The 16494-nt window shown below is 37.6% G+C and overlaps 1 protein-coding gene across 1 annotated transcript in view; it reads left to right on the forward strand.

Annotated features, from left to right (window-relative positions):
• LOC124140988 (leukocyte tyrosine kinase receptor-like) overlaps positions 1-13276 on the forward strand; it is a 228648-nt gene extending 215372 nt beyond the window's left edge. Inside the window, exons 26-29 of the mRNA XM_048403314.1 lie at positions 5260-5361; positions 6717-6851; positions 7892-7982; positions 8812-13276. Of these exons, the coding sequence (XP_048259271.1) occupies positions 5260-5361; positions 6717-6851; positions 7892-7982; positions 8812-9216 (733 nt within the window). The 3' untranslated portion in view covers positions 9217-13276. The remainder of the gene's footprint in view (positions 1-5259; positions 5362-6716; positions 6852-7891; positions 7983-8811) is intronic.
• Positions 13277-16494: the final 3218 nt, after the last annotated feature.

A 16494-nucleotide genomic window follows, 5' to 3' on the forward strand; every position in this document is an offset into this window, starting at 1 on the left:
ACAATCAGGGATTTTCCAAACTGTAGATCCATCATGAGTAAATAGGTGGTGGACAAAAAAATAAGTTAATCACAGATAAGTGCAGGGTTTCATTGCCCTGTTTTATATTCGTTTATTCATTATTTCGTTTTCATTTGTCTGACTATGTCATTTAACAAAAATATGTATTTATCATATAAAGGACACTGTGGCAGATGGCTTTGAGGCCACAACTTTCTTGCTTTCTTCCTATATATACTGCCCCCACCCCAGCCCTTAAAACAATATGAGTATGTGGTTTTTAAGAAATTCATTCTGTAACTTTTACAATATAGAATACCTTGTGGAATGGCAGCCCCTTTTTAGCTCACCGGGTCCGAAGGACCAGGGTGAACTTATGCCATACCGTGGCGTCCGTCGTCCGTCCGTCGTCCGTATATCAACAATTTATTCAAATGACTTCTTCTTCTGAACCACAAATTGGAAATTAACGAAATTTGACTGGAAGCATCCCTAGGTGGTGGGGATTCAAAATTGTACAAATGGTGGGGCTGACCCCTCCAGGGGCTCAGAGGCGGGGCCAAATAGGGGTAATGTGGCTATATTGCTTTTAAAATCTTCTTCTCTGGAACTAAGAGTTAGATATCAACCATATTTGGTTGGAAGCATTCTCTGGTGGTGAGGATGAAAAGTTGTACAAATGGTGGGGCTGACCCCTCAAGGGACTGAGGGGCGGGTCCATATAGGGGTAATGTGGCTATATTGCTTTAAACATCTTCTTCTCTGGAACTAATTAAGAGATAGATATCAACCATATTTGGTTGGAAGCATTCTCTGGTGGTGAGGATGAAATGTTGTACAAATGGACGGGCTGACCCCTCAAGGGACTGAGGGGCAGGGCCAAATAGGGATAATTTGGCTATATAGCTTTAAATGACTTCTTCTCTGGAACTAAGAGATAGATATCAACCATATTTGGTTGGAAGCATTCTCTGGTGGTGAGGATGGAAAGTTGTACAAATGGTGGGGCTGACCCCTCAAGGGACTGAAGGGTGGGGCCAAATAGGGATAATTTGGCTATATAGCTTTAAATGACTTCTTCTCTGGAACTAAGAGATAGATATCAACCATATTTGGTTGGAAGCATCCCTAGGTACCTTGACCATAACATGCAAACTGATATTATCCCCACCCTATAATAAATAGATACATTGTATACATTTGTTTGTTATATTGTTTGAACATTTCTTGTTCCTGAAAAGTTTGGCATAATTGTTTTCAATTCTGGTTGATGTAAACATCTGTCTGGTTCATCCCATAGATGCTCACTTGGTTCCCTCCCATTACATAGACCTCCGAAATGCAGACCTCCCAATAAGCAGTTAAAATTAGCTAACTAATTAATTGGGCCATGCTGGTCACACCTAATTAATGAATGGACTGGTCTACTCCCCTGCTATGAGGGATTATCAATATGTTGAGACAATGAGCAGTAGTGGACAACAACAACATTGTCTTTAAAAAACTCCTCCTTTCATTAATCTGCTCCCGGTACATCACAAATCTTATTCAAACATACCTTTAAACAAGTTGTGGGATTTGTGTAAGAATATACCAAATGTTCTCAATCACTAATACTTCCTTCTCTTGTTTATGGTGTAACATATAAATATATTTGAACATGAGCTTCAACCTCATCCAATTAAGCTATGGCCGGACTTACGAAAGTTGAGTATGTCTTGTCCCAGAAAGGTGCTAGACGGCTACACATATGCTAAGAACAGGACGAAAAATGAAAATGTGTACTGGAGGTGTGTGAACAGATCTTGCAGTGGCAAGTGCACCACAGTCAGAGACTACGTTCGCGGCACGTCAGAAATAACATTTGAATAAAAAATTGTGAAATCTACCCAGCTTTCTTTCTTGTTACATGGGTGATACCATTTTACTTAATCAAGGGTACAGGGTACTTTTTGCTGATGCAACCAGCCATAACGAGTGTTGTTTTAACGGGTCTGCGTTTTGGCAGGTCTACGTTTTGGGAGGATACCGCTCACTTGGGTTTAGATCTGGTGTCCATCTGGCCAAAGCAGTATGTTAATGTATGAACACTCAGGATTACTTGACTCATGTTGTGTGGGGATGAGCATTGTCATACTGAAAAATGGCATCTGGTGCTTTCAGAGCAGGGACAGCACAGGGGCCATGTAAGATCTCGTCACAAGGGTGCACAGCTGTTGAGTTGCCCTGGATATAAAAAGATAATTCTGTCTCTGATACACAGATACAAAGAAGTAAACAGGATTCATCACTACCTGGTGACAATGTTGGAGAAGCCACTGTTGATAAAATTGACACCACTGCACCTTCTGAGGTCAATTATGTTGACATAAAATAATGCCATTGTAGGGCATTCTTGTTTGGGTTACGGACAGTCTGTGCAGACAGGGGACAGGAATTAGTGACCTGGACTCTGATGCTGTTATCCTGGACTACTGTGGTGGTGCAGGGTCGACCTGATCTTGGATGACCTTGAGTGGTGCCATATTGCCAATGTCAAAGTCAGGACATTGTTTTCTGGGCAACGTTGAAATCCCTTGCCACAGATGATTGTGATTCACCAGCTTCATGTCTTCAATAAGATTTATTTCTGGCATACTCATTGAATCTTGGAATGACAAAAGAATTTCAAAATTCATGTGGATGACTGTTGAAAACAACATGTGCCATAAACTTACTCTAAGAAACACGTGAATGATTCCATGACTTGCATGTGAAAAATGCTTTTCAATTTACCAAAATATCAGATCACCCTAATATCAAAGGTCATCAATATGAACTCTATCAAAGACACTAAAAAAGAACATGTAGCTTGTAACATTGTTTCTGTTTTTATGTATATCTTACAAAATGGAAACAAAGTGCTGTTTTGTATAGATTTTAGCCTTCTCTATGGTATAAATATAGCATAGAGTGTATTTAAAAATGTTAAAAGTGCTATTCAATTATAAATATTCTTTTTCAACTTCTTTTGTTTAACTTTTTAATTTTCAAGTTTAAGATAATTATCAAATATATTTCTCATGCCTCTTGGGATATTGAATAAGAATATGTAAAAGATAAAGAATGAAACTTGTCTGGTCTACTCTGAGATGTTATATGTACCATCAGTCATTATGTTAGCCCAAAGAAATTTATCATTTTCTGAACAACATTAATAATATCAGAGGTTGTATTGGCAAATGTCTCCTGCTTATTGAAATGAAAGCCTTTCTGCCTTAGGCTGTTTTTTGTCTGTGATGTAGATCAGGCAATGACTTTTCATAATGCACCACAGTAAAGACTTGTATGTTCAGTTTTGTGGTGTTTCAATATGTGACAATTGATGATGAAGATCATTCCAGCACCAGAGCCATGGATAGTCTGTCTCAAAAACCTTTGAGATTACTAGTCCCAACATGGCTCTTAGAATTTTTTTCAGTAGAATATGGTGTTTGTATGGATTATTATCAGTTGAGTTAACTAGACTCAACAGAATTTTACTAGACTTGGGCGTTGGACTAGTGGTTAAAGTCGCAGACAGCATGAAAGGCCAGTCAGCTTTCACTCTGGTCTGAGACATGGTAGCTGCTACCTGAAGCTGAAGACAAAACTTTGACAAGTTAAAAAATGAATGTAGCCGTTATTAAATCAATCGCTATTTTTTCATTCATTGGGCAAAGCTAATGCAAACTAACACAAACAATATTCCTTCAGACATATTTTTTCTACCTTTCCGTTTTGTCGAAGATTGCTGGTTAGAATTAATATAGCAGTGCAAAACCTGCCTCTGTTAGGTTCAATAAAGAGAATAATGTCAACATTTATGAAAAAAAGGCACATATCAGAACCAGATAATGAAACGAATAGGCTTAACAGGAAATCAACTGTCTCTGTATGTGAGTGACCCAAACCTCATAAACAATGTCAGAGGCACATATCCAGCATGATGCTGGTTTGAGCAAACAGTAAACCATGTATATATGACATTCTTTTACGGCTAATAACTTCTATATTCTTTGTAATGAGCAACTATGCTTGTCGTTAGCGCCGACTAACGTGATTGGATGGTAAGGCTCGCTGACTTTGTTGATGCATATCATCATATTACATGGATTGATGCTCATGATGTCAATCACTGGATTGTCTGTTCCAGACTTGTTTATTTACAGACCGCCGTCATATAGCTGGAATATTGCTGAGTGTGGTGTTAAACAGCAAACAAACAAACTTTGTCATGACATTTCAGGAATACTTCTCACCCCTTCATCAGGTATACAGAGAATAAAGAAGTTGCTATCCATAAATATGTATCATCTATTCATGTTCTCCACCTTCTGAATGTCTATCCAAGACTCACATGATGCTGGTTTGAAGGAAGAGTAAACCATGTTTTTATAATATTTCACAAGGACCATTTTGCAGCTAACAGTATACCGTGTGACTAAATATTTTACACAGCTTGGAAAGTCACTTGAAAGTGCTTGAAAATAGAGTCAATGTCATGAAAAATTATGGTAGTTTCTTTGGAGTGGACTTTGGAGGAGGACAATGACTCCACTTCAGACTGTGTTTTGTATGTCTAATCTTGTACATGTTATCTACTTGATGGAGTTTATGGTTGCTTTTCTATGCAGCAGTTCAACACTTATTCCAATCCCTATTCCAATCCAGCCATTGCTTTGTTAAATCTTGTCAGGGAACAGCTTAACAGACAAACCCTAGGGTATCAATTCCTTGTAAATTGAGGTAATAATGAAATAGATGTCTTAGCAGAATTTCAGCAGTCATTCAACAAAATGTTTTGCAAGAAACACATTAATGCTATCCACTTACAAATACCCTTTCTGGGGAATCTGTTAGGCGTTTTCACTTTGAAACTGATATAGGACGTCTTATAAAAAGTTGATTCCTTGGAAGCATTAACTGACAGCTGTTGAATGGTTCTTTCGATTTGGTAATCCCCACATGTGTGAATATCTCCTACAAGATGGACTGCTGACACACGTTACTTATTCACTTCCGTCCCTTATCCAACATTTAGCTCTCAGTGGAAGTGTAATGAATGCTGAAATATCACAGAATAGCAGCTTGATGTCACTCATATGTTAGTATTTTTAACCACTACACCTTACAGATTATTTTAGAAATCTTTATGTGTTGTTCCGTCTACCAAATGGTGATTGCAATTTTGTTTTGCTCTTAACAGCCAAAACAATCATTAATCCTTTACTCTTTCAGATCTGATTATTACAAAAAGGCTGGCAATGCCTTGCTGCCAGTTAAGTGGATGCCCCCCGAGGCTTTTCTGGATGGAATATTCACCACAAAGACGGATGTATGGTAAGACTCATCTGTGCAGAATAATACACGCAGAAGCCTTTAACTACTCATGACAGTTTCCTTTGGGGAATTAATGTACTGATGATGTAAGAAAGTTTGCGGGAATTGCTGTAATGAGGCAACTGTTTTGTGATCATTATCCTCTAATGGGACATCTAATTCTGCTTTTTTTAGATTGGATCACCAAACCCTAAGGGAGCAACCATTTGATTTTCAGGGAAGGAGGGGTGGGATTTCTGTTTCAGATCAGCATTTTTTTTCAAATGTTTATTAGCTCAATTTGTATTCAAACATAAACAGGTGCTCACTTCTTATTATTTTTAAATAAAAAACTAATGAAATGTATTCTTTGAACAGATTTGTCTGCAAGAAAAGGACACATTACGTGAGGCGCATGTGAAAAGATTCAGAGGCTTGATTTCGTTTTTGTTTTTAGAAATATCTACCTCCCCCCCCCCCCCGAAATCAAATAGTTGCTTCCTAAGCAGTCATTATTCTTTCTTTTTTCTCTCTCACCTGCCAACCAGGATGTTCCAAAAAACAATCATTAACTAAATATCTGGCCTGGTTATGACATGCTGAAATCCTTTGCTGAGAGATCAGATATGACTTGATTTAAAAAAAATAATTAACCATCCTGAGGAAGTAGGCCTTTTAGGGGCATTGTACTTCCATCACAACATTTGACAATTTTCACGTCTGGAATTGGTATTAAGCTGGACCATAGGTTACTAAACATTAAAACAGGAACTTTTTTTAATCCTCTTATGATCGATCTGTAGATATTCTATTATTCTCCGACACCAATGAAGAAGTTACCATGGAAACTTTGACCTGGTCTGAGATGGTAATGTTCCAAAGCTGGAGGGAAACATGGCGCTAAGAACACAGTTTCATATTGCGTCCGCCCGGAGAGCGGAAGGTCCGGGGTTCGATCCCCGGCCACGTCATACCAAAAGACGTTAAAAGATGGTACTTGGTGTTACCCTGTCTGGCGCTTGACATTAAGGGGCTAAAACAAGGACTGGTCGGCTTGGAGTCAGTATACTGTGTCTGAGTGGGGTATTCATGTTAAACTGCGGCATGGTATCTCAGTGAGCTAGCACTATAAATCAGCATCAGTCCGGACTAGTACAAGCAGCCACATACACCCACACACACGAGCATGCACGTCGCTATATAAGTGCAATAATCTTGGACGTTAAACCCAATTTCACCTCACCTCACCAGTTTCATATTTCGTTCCCTTCAAACATGTCTTTCTCACAGCAACTTGCAGCAGAAATATGGGATTAAATTAAATATTCTTTCAAATAAATGTCCATCTGATACAACTGTCACTGTGTTTGTTTCAGGTCATTTGGGATATTGTTGTGGGAGATATTCTCCCTTGGGTACATGCCCTACCCTGGCTGCTCCAATGAGGAGGTGATGCACTACGTCACCGTGGGCGGGAGGCTGGATGCCCCAGACAGCTGTCCTTCATCTGTGTACGTGATGCTGGGTGTTTATGCCATGTTTATGGGTTTCATTTTCAGTACCATCAACTCCAAATCTAGAATCATTCTCAGTGAAGTAATTATTATATGAACACGACAAAAAGCCATCATTTCATATGGAAGTAGGTTCTCTATGAAATGAAGTATTTGTATTCTATTTAATCTGACTGCATCTTAGAACATGATTTTATTAGGATATGAATACTATTTTCAAGTTCATTGAGTAAAATACATCTTTGATTTTCTAATGTGCTTAAAGATTGACGTTAAATCTTATAAAATATGTGTTCGGCTGCAGCAGATTCCTTCTGCCAATTAATGATGGGGTTTTAGAAATGGATGGGCTTATATGAATGGGGACCATGTTTCTGTTTAGTCTCTTACGTTTCACTGTTATAGTTCATTAGTAATATACAATGAGCTCCAGCTTAAGGTCTTCACATTTTCCAGTTTTTTAGGTACTTAAGAGCATTAACACGTTATTAAAATTTCATGGTAAAACACATTTTGCTTACAGCTAAGCTTTTCAATCAAGGTTTCACCATCAAAGGCTTGATTTTAGTTGACATTCAGAGGAATTCACTAAATATGGCATGTGGCTTGTCAACTTGATACTATAACCTTTACATGGAGTTTGTCAGCACTTTACTCATGGCGATACAATTGATCAGGTGGTCAAGCTTGGTGACTTGGTTAATAGCCTGATGCTGTACCCTGATGGCATGCATCATTGCTTGTCGTAGGAGGCGACTAATGGGATCGGGTGGTCAGGCTCGCTGACTTGGTTGATGCATGTCATCGATCCCAATTGCGTGGATCGATGCTCATGATGTCATCCACTGGATTGTCTGGTCCAGACTCGATTATTTACAGATAGCTGGAATATTGCTGAGAGCAGAGTTAAACAACAAACAAACAAACAAACAAACTTGAAAATCAGAGAATATGGGTTACCAAACAACCATACTTCATAGACCTGTTTAATGCAATAGAAACATGGAAAACTTTATTGCCCCCTGAAATCTTTCCAGGTATGACATAATGGCTTCATGTTGGAGTGGCCTTGCAGAGGAGCGGCCGCCATTTTCACTCATCTACACTAGTCTAGAGAAATGTTTACAGGTGAGAACTATGAATGATGTTGCAACAGAAATGACAGAAAATTATTACATGAACTGACGATGAGATCCACTATAAGCCCAGGTGAGCTCCCTGCCTGCAGCTGCCTTCATTGTCATCATCAGTGTCGTCGCAATGTCATCATCCTGAGAGGCAGTCGGGTAGCCTAGTGGTTGAAGTGTTCGCTCGTCATGCCGAAGATCCGGGTTCGATTCCCGACATGGGTACAATGTGTGAAACCCATTTCTGGTGTCCCCCACCATCATATTGCTGGAATATTGCTAAGAGCTGCTTGAAACCATACTCACTCACTTATCATCCTGAATGAGGGCATGGGTGGCCCAGTTCTCAAAGGTGCTGCATTGGGCATGGGAGAAACCTGTGATATTCGTTCGAATCCCTGTTCACTCGGATTATGTTTCTAGGTTTGTCTGCTCATGGGTTTCATCAAAGTGGTAATTGCCTGAGACCTGCATCACTTTGGCTTTCCTCACATATTAAGCTGACACACTATGATATAACTGGAATGCTGTTTAAAGCGGCATTAAACCTAACTCACTCTGTCACTCTTCATCATGGAGAAACAATCATGTAGATTGTGTGTATAAGTCTTTCTATTTTATGATGTTGAAGTAAATTAATGCTACATACAGGCTAGCTAGTTAATTTTATCTCTATTATCAGCTTTACAATAAAAACATCTGTGTATATTTGACATTTGATATTATCAATATATACTACTAAAATAAGTTACAATTTTCACGTATTTCTTTGACAATGCAAATAGAACTAGTCAAACTTCATTATGCTAACAAAATTTGCTTGCTTTTAGGACGAGGATGTGACCTCAAGAGGACTTCCAATATTATACCTACCAAAATTATCCTTTGCCCGGGGCTTCAAATTGCCAATGCCTTTAAAAACAATGGGCCCGAATGGTGGAGATCGTAGCACTGGTCCATCAGAAGGCTATCTGGAGCCTCTCCTGCCCACCTGGATCACAGAGGGGCTTGCTGATCCCAGACTCACGGACGATGTTGATATGTCAGATGAGGAAACGCAAGTCAAGTCCAAGCCTACCAGTGATAACACAAACAGTCCAAGGACAAAGAGTAATCAGAATTTGGACCCTGGGACATGCAGGATTCCAAGTTCGGAGATTCCTTTATTGTCTGTTGAAGACTTTCAGGTTCTGTTTGATGATGACACCTCACACGCTCATGATGCTAGGATGTGAATGGTAAAGGACATGTGTGAGGAATTCAAGGACATGTGTGAGGTATTCCAGGACATGTGTGAATACTTTGTCTGTGTGCGTGCGTGCATGCGTGTGTCTGTGTCTGTGTCTGTGTGAACAATTGGGTTGTGCTGGGGATGGATTTGTTTGAAACTGAAGATTGGGACACAGGTTCTGTCATTCTTGAATTTGGATGACAGAGATGAATATCTCCTAATTACTACTCTGCCATTCATCTGCTTTTCAATTTTGGCAGCTTTCTTGGAATTGTTGAAATGTGGATTGGATATGAAGCTTATGATGGCTATTGTGATATAACAAGTTCAACTGAATCCCTATGAGATGTTGAACTCTGACTGAGAGTGAATCCATGTATTTCACTGAAAGACATGAATCTTTGGATTGTGTTAGTGATTGACCTAGTGAATGTATATTTCATTTGTGATGCTCTGATGAAGCATATCAGAATGGTGATTCAAACGTGTCGTCAATGCTACTGTCCTTACTCCTTTCCTTCAGCAAAGACTTATGAAAGACACAGTCGTCATAGAATGTTTTATGGAACAAGAATGTGGTGCCTGTTGCTTACAGACACCTGATATTTCAAGTTGTAAGAATACATGTGAAGGGAGGTATTGAATACCATAAGTGGTACAGGTATCAATTAAGTTGGCGTTACTAGGGTCTGATGCCTTCAAAAACAGTGTGTAAGTGTTCAAGGTTACCATGGTTACAGCCAAGTATAGTTCCATCTTGATGCCATCCATGCAAATCACATGATTCTCAGAAGTCATCAGTGCCATACAGGAACCAATGTGACGGTTATTTTATCATGTGTATGTGCCTGTTTGTTGTTGGTCTTGTGTTCAGCAAGATGTCACCTGCTGATATAATAATTCAATTTTGAATTGTTTAAGAACTATTTTTCCACTTTTTTTAAAACATTTTTTTTTTCAGTTCATTTAGGTAATAATATTTCATGTCAAGCACATCATTTATTTGTTATGTTTCTTATAAAATGTTAGTATTCTTCAACAAAAGATGTTTAAGGGTTACTTTGTAAGTAAATAACTGTTTATGGTAAATAGTTAAAAATTAAATACAGTGTATGTGATAAAAATGGCATAAGAAAATAAGTGTCATATACCCGTAAATGTTATTGAACAGCTGATTTGTGCAACTTTACAAGCACACATTTATCAATATTTACAGAGGGTTATTCTTCCATTAAGTAAGTAAAGATATATATTTTGTAATGTCAAGTGTAGTGATACAGGTCTGTATGTATTGTGTATTATATCAAAGGCCACGTTTCTCAGTGAATTGGCATTCAGTGTATCGTTTAACCCTTAGGTCCAAACCCAGCAAGTTTAATGGCATAATATACTGAAGGAACTGAAAAAGGGAACACGTAGTTGTAGACACAGTTAAATGGTATACTATCATGAGTTCCCAGCCTTGTCTACTAAATACGTGTTAGAAGCAATGCACATAAAACTCATGTCAACATTTGACTCTGACATCTGTTGAATTTGTATGCTCGTTATTTCAAATGTACTGACAGTAAGCTTATTTCACCATATGTTTCATTGTTCCCCTATTTGTTTCCATCAGTATATATGAAATACAGAATAAAACTTGACTTAAGAGCTTAGATGACACTGTACAAAAAAAAAAAGGTAGGAACAATTGCCAGCAAATATTTATAAGGAAACCAATTAAATATGAAATCATTGGTAAACAGACAGAAGTGAGAATGGCTTTGAAAAACTCCATACAGTGTACTGGTGGTACGCAGACCTCGTTTATTGAGAGTGCATGTCTCTTATTCTTGTTCCAATAAATTTCATTGGCACGAGTGGTCACAATTTGGTACACATAATTATCCATGTCCCGGTTCATTAGTGTAAAGTTCTTGTCAACATGACGGAAAACATCAACAAGGACAATTTTCAATGAACCTGTACAACACTGGATGAAGCATGAACATTGTTATCTTAAACTTGACTTTTTCTCACCCTGTAACTCTCATATGATGATAAATTGAAGCAATTATCCACTTGTGGTTTTCTTTTTTTATAAAACATTTTTATATTAACTTACACAAGACAATTGTGGTTTTTTTCATTGTTGCATTGTTTTTTCATCATATGTCCATCTTAGTGTTTGAAATTTAAAAGAATTGCAAGGCTACCATCAGGACCCGCAGACTTAGGAGGCCCTGACTAAACTCCTTAGGCCCTCATTTAAAAAACTGCAGCTTATTGTGACAAATAACTTTCCTACATGCTGTAAGGACCCATCCAAATTTGAAACTGTGGGCCTGACACAAGGGGCTACTGGCAGGCGCTCAGTTTCTCTCAGTAGGGATCCTACCCCTATCACTCATGTGTGACTGGAGACCAAATCAGTTTCTCTCAGTAGACATACTACCCCTATCACTCATGTGTGACTGGAGACCAAATCAATTTCTCTCAGTAGACATACTACCCCTATCACTCATGTGTGACTGGAGACCAAATCAGTTTCTCTCAGTAGACATACTACCCCTATCACTCATGTGTGACTGGAGACCAAATCAGTTTCTGTCAGTAGACATACTACCCCTATCACTCATGTGTGACTGGAGACCAAATCAGTTTCTCTCAGTAGACATACTACCCCTATCACTCATGTGTGACTGGAGACCAAATCAGTTTCTCTCAGTAGACATACTACCCCTATCACTCATGTGTGACTGGAGACCAAATCAGTTTCTCTCAGTAGGGATCCTACCCCTATCACTCATGTGTGACTGGACACCAAATCAGTTTCTCTCAGTAGACATACTACCCCTAACACTCATGTGTGACTGGAGACCAAATCAGTTTCTCTCAGTAGACATACTACCCCTATCACTCATGTGTGACTGGAGACCAAATCAGTTTCTCTCAGTAGACATACTACCCCTATCACTCATGTGTGACTGGAGACCAAATCAGTTTCTCTCAGTAGGGATCCTACCCCTATCACTCATGTGTGACTGGAGACCAAATCAGTTTCTCTCAGTAGACATACTACCCCTATCACTCATGTGTGACTGGAGACCAAATCAGTTTCTCTCAGTAGGGATCCTACCCCTATCACTCATGTGTGACTGGAGACCAAATCAGTTTCTCTCAGTAGACATACTACCCCTATCACTCATGTGTGACTGGAGACCAAATCAGTTTCTCTCAGTAGACATACTACACCCTACCCCTGCCCACACTATATTTTCAAAAGTCAATTCCTGAGAACCAATTCTTTTATTTTTTAAGCCTTAAAAGTTATTTCCTGTGGCTTGTGAATAGTCAAATCTTGTCATCGGGATGTGATGACACACTATCAGCCAGGTTATGTACACATTGTGACCACCCAGGCCTCATTGTTGTCAGCTCTAAAATAATCCACTGGGTTCTGGAAACTTTCTGCCTAAAAGTTCCCATGGATGGACGACTAAACTGAAGGCCTGCTACTATTCTAGTATATCTTGAATGCAAGGCATTTACAGTTCTAGTTACGAAATTTGTCTAACATCACTAGCAATTGATGAAATTATTTATCTTAATTCCAAACGCATTGATGTGGTGCTCATATTGTCAGTTAGTAAATGCAAGTATTACTTTGACATTGCAACATACTTATAATGTATAAAGGTACAATAGTATTGTTCTGTATTTTTTCAGTGATTAATTAATTATTAGTAGAATAACTTTATCCTCATCACAAAAGTTACACACTGCATTAGTATAATTAACTGGATATTATCCCTGGAAAATAGGTTGGCTAGCTTGCTCATTTACATGATACAGTGTATCAACAATTTTCATATTTTGGAGGAACAACATTGTTGTCTCTAGTATTTTATTGCCCTTTCACAACAATTTAACTTTAAGAGTGATGTCAAATCTGCACTTGACAAGTCAGAAAGGCCTTTTAATTTTCTTCAGCCAACACACAAGCTGCACAGATAGAGAATCTCACCCGAGTGTCTTTTGATATCAAGTATATCAACACGAGTTGATAAAAGTGTTGATATATTTGATATCAAAAGACACGAGGGTGAGATTTTATTTATCATCCAACATCATTCTTTCAACTTTTTCAATTTGTAGACAGTAATTAGCAGTGTCTTCAGTGTAAAAAGTACTGCAAACAGCTTCAGTAGCAGAGCCATTAGTGATGTCATTTGATTGTGACGTCATGGTAACCAGTGACGTCACAATGGTCTGCAAAGCATTGTGATGTAATTTCATTGCAGCGATATCTACAGTGTAGATATCGCTTGATCTCATCCAAGCAATATCTCCTGTGGGAGCCAGTTTTGGATGATAAATGTGCGTTGCATCATGTGTACATGCTCTGTTTATGAGTTCATTTGTAGGAAAGCAGTTTAGAGTTACTTACCCTTGCCGAAAATAAATAAGTCTGATGTGGGAGATGAAAATGGGCGGTCGGAGACCAGAAACTTGATACTTTGAGTTGTTTTTTGCCTGATGAGAGATATTGACATTAATCATAACAGATTTAACAGTGGGGTGACTGGTGTTCTTGTTTTGTCAAACATGATATGTATCTTCATACCAGTATATTAACACAGCATTTTCTGGACGTTTACCTCTTTTTCTTTTCATGATATCAGGGTCCATTGACCCAATATATTTTGAAAACTGAAAATATTTAAATGGTTTATGTTTCCTTCCACCTACTGCTTTGTTTTTAATTCTGATATTTTTTATAATGTGACAAGTAACAGAATTCTGGACCAAATCAGTCTTCGAAAAAATTATGTTTGAAAACTATAATCCAAACCTGCCTCTGACTATGTGGAATAATATTGGCCTCTAAGTGAGAAGACTACATTTGGCACAATGCTTTGTGTGTTCAATTTATGAAAGGTCATTAAGTGTGTTAGTAATATTATTGATTACTTTGTGATTCTTGTATAATATGCTGAAAAGTGCTCAACAATATATAATATTATTGTGATTGGTTTTTTTTAAAGAGCAGCTGTTGAGTTGTCTGCAGATGGCTTTCGATGTCAGATTGTTATGTCAATACTTTTCTTTTTGAATGTGATATATTTATTGTTAATATTTTTTGCCATGCACGGTTTTGTTGTGTTGTATATTTTGGGGCTGAAAATAATGGCATCTATTGTGTTGATTGATTATGTTGATATTACAAGAAATAGACATGATAGAGTGGCAAACTGGGCAAAAGACAAATTGTCAACTGAAGGTTTGGAAAATATTAAAAATCGATAGAAATTTGATCAGTAAGTGTGGTCGTTGTCAGCTGGGCCAACTGAAGTTTTAATGGGGACGAGTTTGCTGAAGAACTAGTTCAAGTATTAAACTAAACAATTCTTATTGGTTAGAGGACAAAAAATGTTTATTTAATGTTTTACAAAGTTGTGCACCTGTTTTTTTTACAATCATATTTTTCTATGCTTAATTTTCAGGACATTCCATCAATTATTTTTTTTCCAAATCAGTTAACATTAATTTCTACTGTAAATCATAGCACCTAAAATGATTTTTTAGCCATTTGAATAATGTTGATAGAACGTAGCAGAATATTTCATGTGTGATTGTTTGAATTATATCAATTAAGGTGTTTTTTAGTGTCATCTGCCATGTTTTTCCTCAAAATTGCCCAAAATGGTGATGGTTAATTACCAGAATTAATCTTTTGATTTGAACAGGTGAACATGAATGTTTTTACAGCTGTTTGTATAATTATTCATCTCTGATATTAAATAGTGTGGGCTAAGAATAACACTTTACAAGATTAATGAAGGGTGAAATTTGTTTATTCCATTTCAGGAGCAATTTATGGTAATATAGTATTCGCTATGTTAAGCACTCTGCCCCAATAATTAAGTGAGTTTCTTTCTAGCATTGTGCTCAATAGTATAGATGACAGTCCATATTGTCTTGTGTATGTTACACAGTTTGTACAATAAGTACAGATGTGTTGACAGCAATAATATTATACATGCAGACATTGAGTTATTTATTTTATTTCTGCCGCAAAATCATCGCTGCTGGTATGTCAACACCTGGTATAGCATGTCCACGAAATTGTTTTCAGGTATGTCATTAACAGTAATTAAATTGTATTAAATAGTAAACAATGTGGACTACACACATCTCATTGATCTAATGTAACATTTGGCATTTTATATTTACCTGAAGTAATATGTTTGTGTAAAGATGTTTTCCATTGATTCCTTGATAACATTCCGTTGAACGTTCTTGCTTTATTCTCAATTACAAAGTAAGAAATCCACGATGTTTGGCAAATTGATATGAATATTATATCATTATGTACATAATTACATTAAAGTGCAACTTTTGCTGATGATATTGTGCATTTTCAAGTGCTGTTGAATTACCGGTACATTTCGTATTTACAATGTTGATAAAATTATATGTTTATAAATATGTGGGTGTAACTTCAAATAAACAGCCATCAAGTACTCAATAACACGCTCAATATATCAAACGCAAAGTGTTTATCTCATCGTGTATTGTACCTCTGATTGTTTAGGCTCTTTGCCTAAGTTTCCATCAGTGTTGAAAGAAAGGTATTCATCAAGGTGATATGAAGAATTTGGTTATTCTCTTTCGAATATATCTTTTACATGTGACTCATTTCCAGATTAACAGGTAAACTCAATTCCAAACTGTTAACTTCTAGGGAGTGTGTAAACCTATATGACAAAGGCTGAATATTTGGTGGAGTTGTAGACAGAAGCAGTAGTTATTACTTGTTATAGCTGGAGGTATGCTGCTGTGGGGATTGTGCCTTAAATACCAGGTCTACCACAGAAACTTTACATTTATTGATTATGTGCAAAATTTCAACAATTCTTTTTTACACAGTATTATAAACAACGAAATGAAATAAAGTGTCTTTATCTGTAGACTTTGAACACATGGTGTACTATTTGCATAAGATAAAAGACATGCTTGCAGAAATACATGAGTGAGAAACCTCTTACAATTAACGCCATTTTTATACAATGTATATACAAGTATAGCTATCTGTATGGCAGATAGTCATCAAACTCTGTCATGACATCTGACTGGTCTGTAGTTCAAAATGATTTCCTTTATGAGATAGGGGGCACGGGTGGCCCAGTCATCTAAGGCGCCGCGATTCGATGTGCAGAGTTGCGTCCCTTGGACACGCCAGAAACCTATGATTGTGGGTTCGAATCCCGGTTCGCCCCGATTATGTTTCTAGGTT

The sequence above is a fragment of the Haliotis rufescens genome, unplaced genomic scaffold (assembly GCF_023055435.1).
Source record: "Haliotis rufescens isolate VD_foot unplaced genomic scaffold, xgHalRufe1.0.p SCAF_3, whole genome shotgun sequence".
NCBI lineage: Eukaryota > Metazoa > Mollusca > Gastropoda > Lepetellida > Haliotidae > Haliotis > Haliotis rufescens.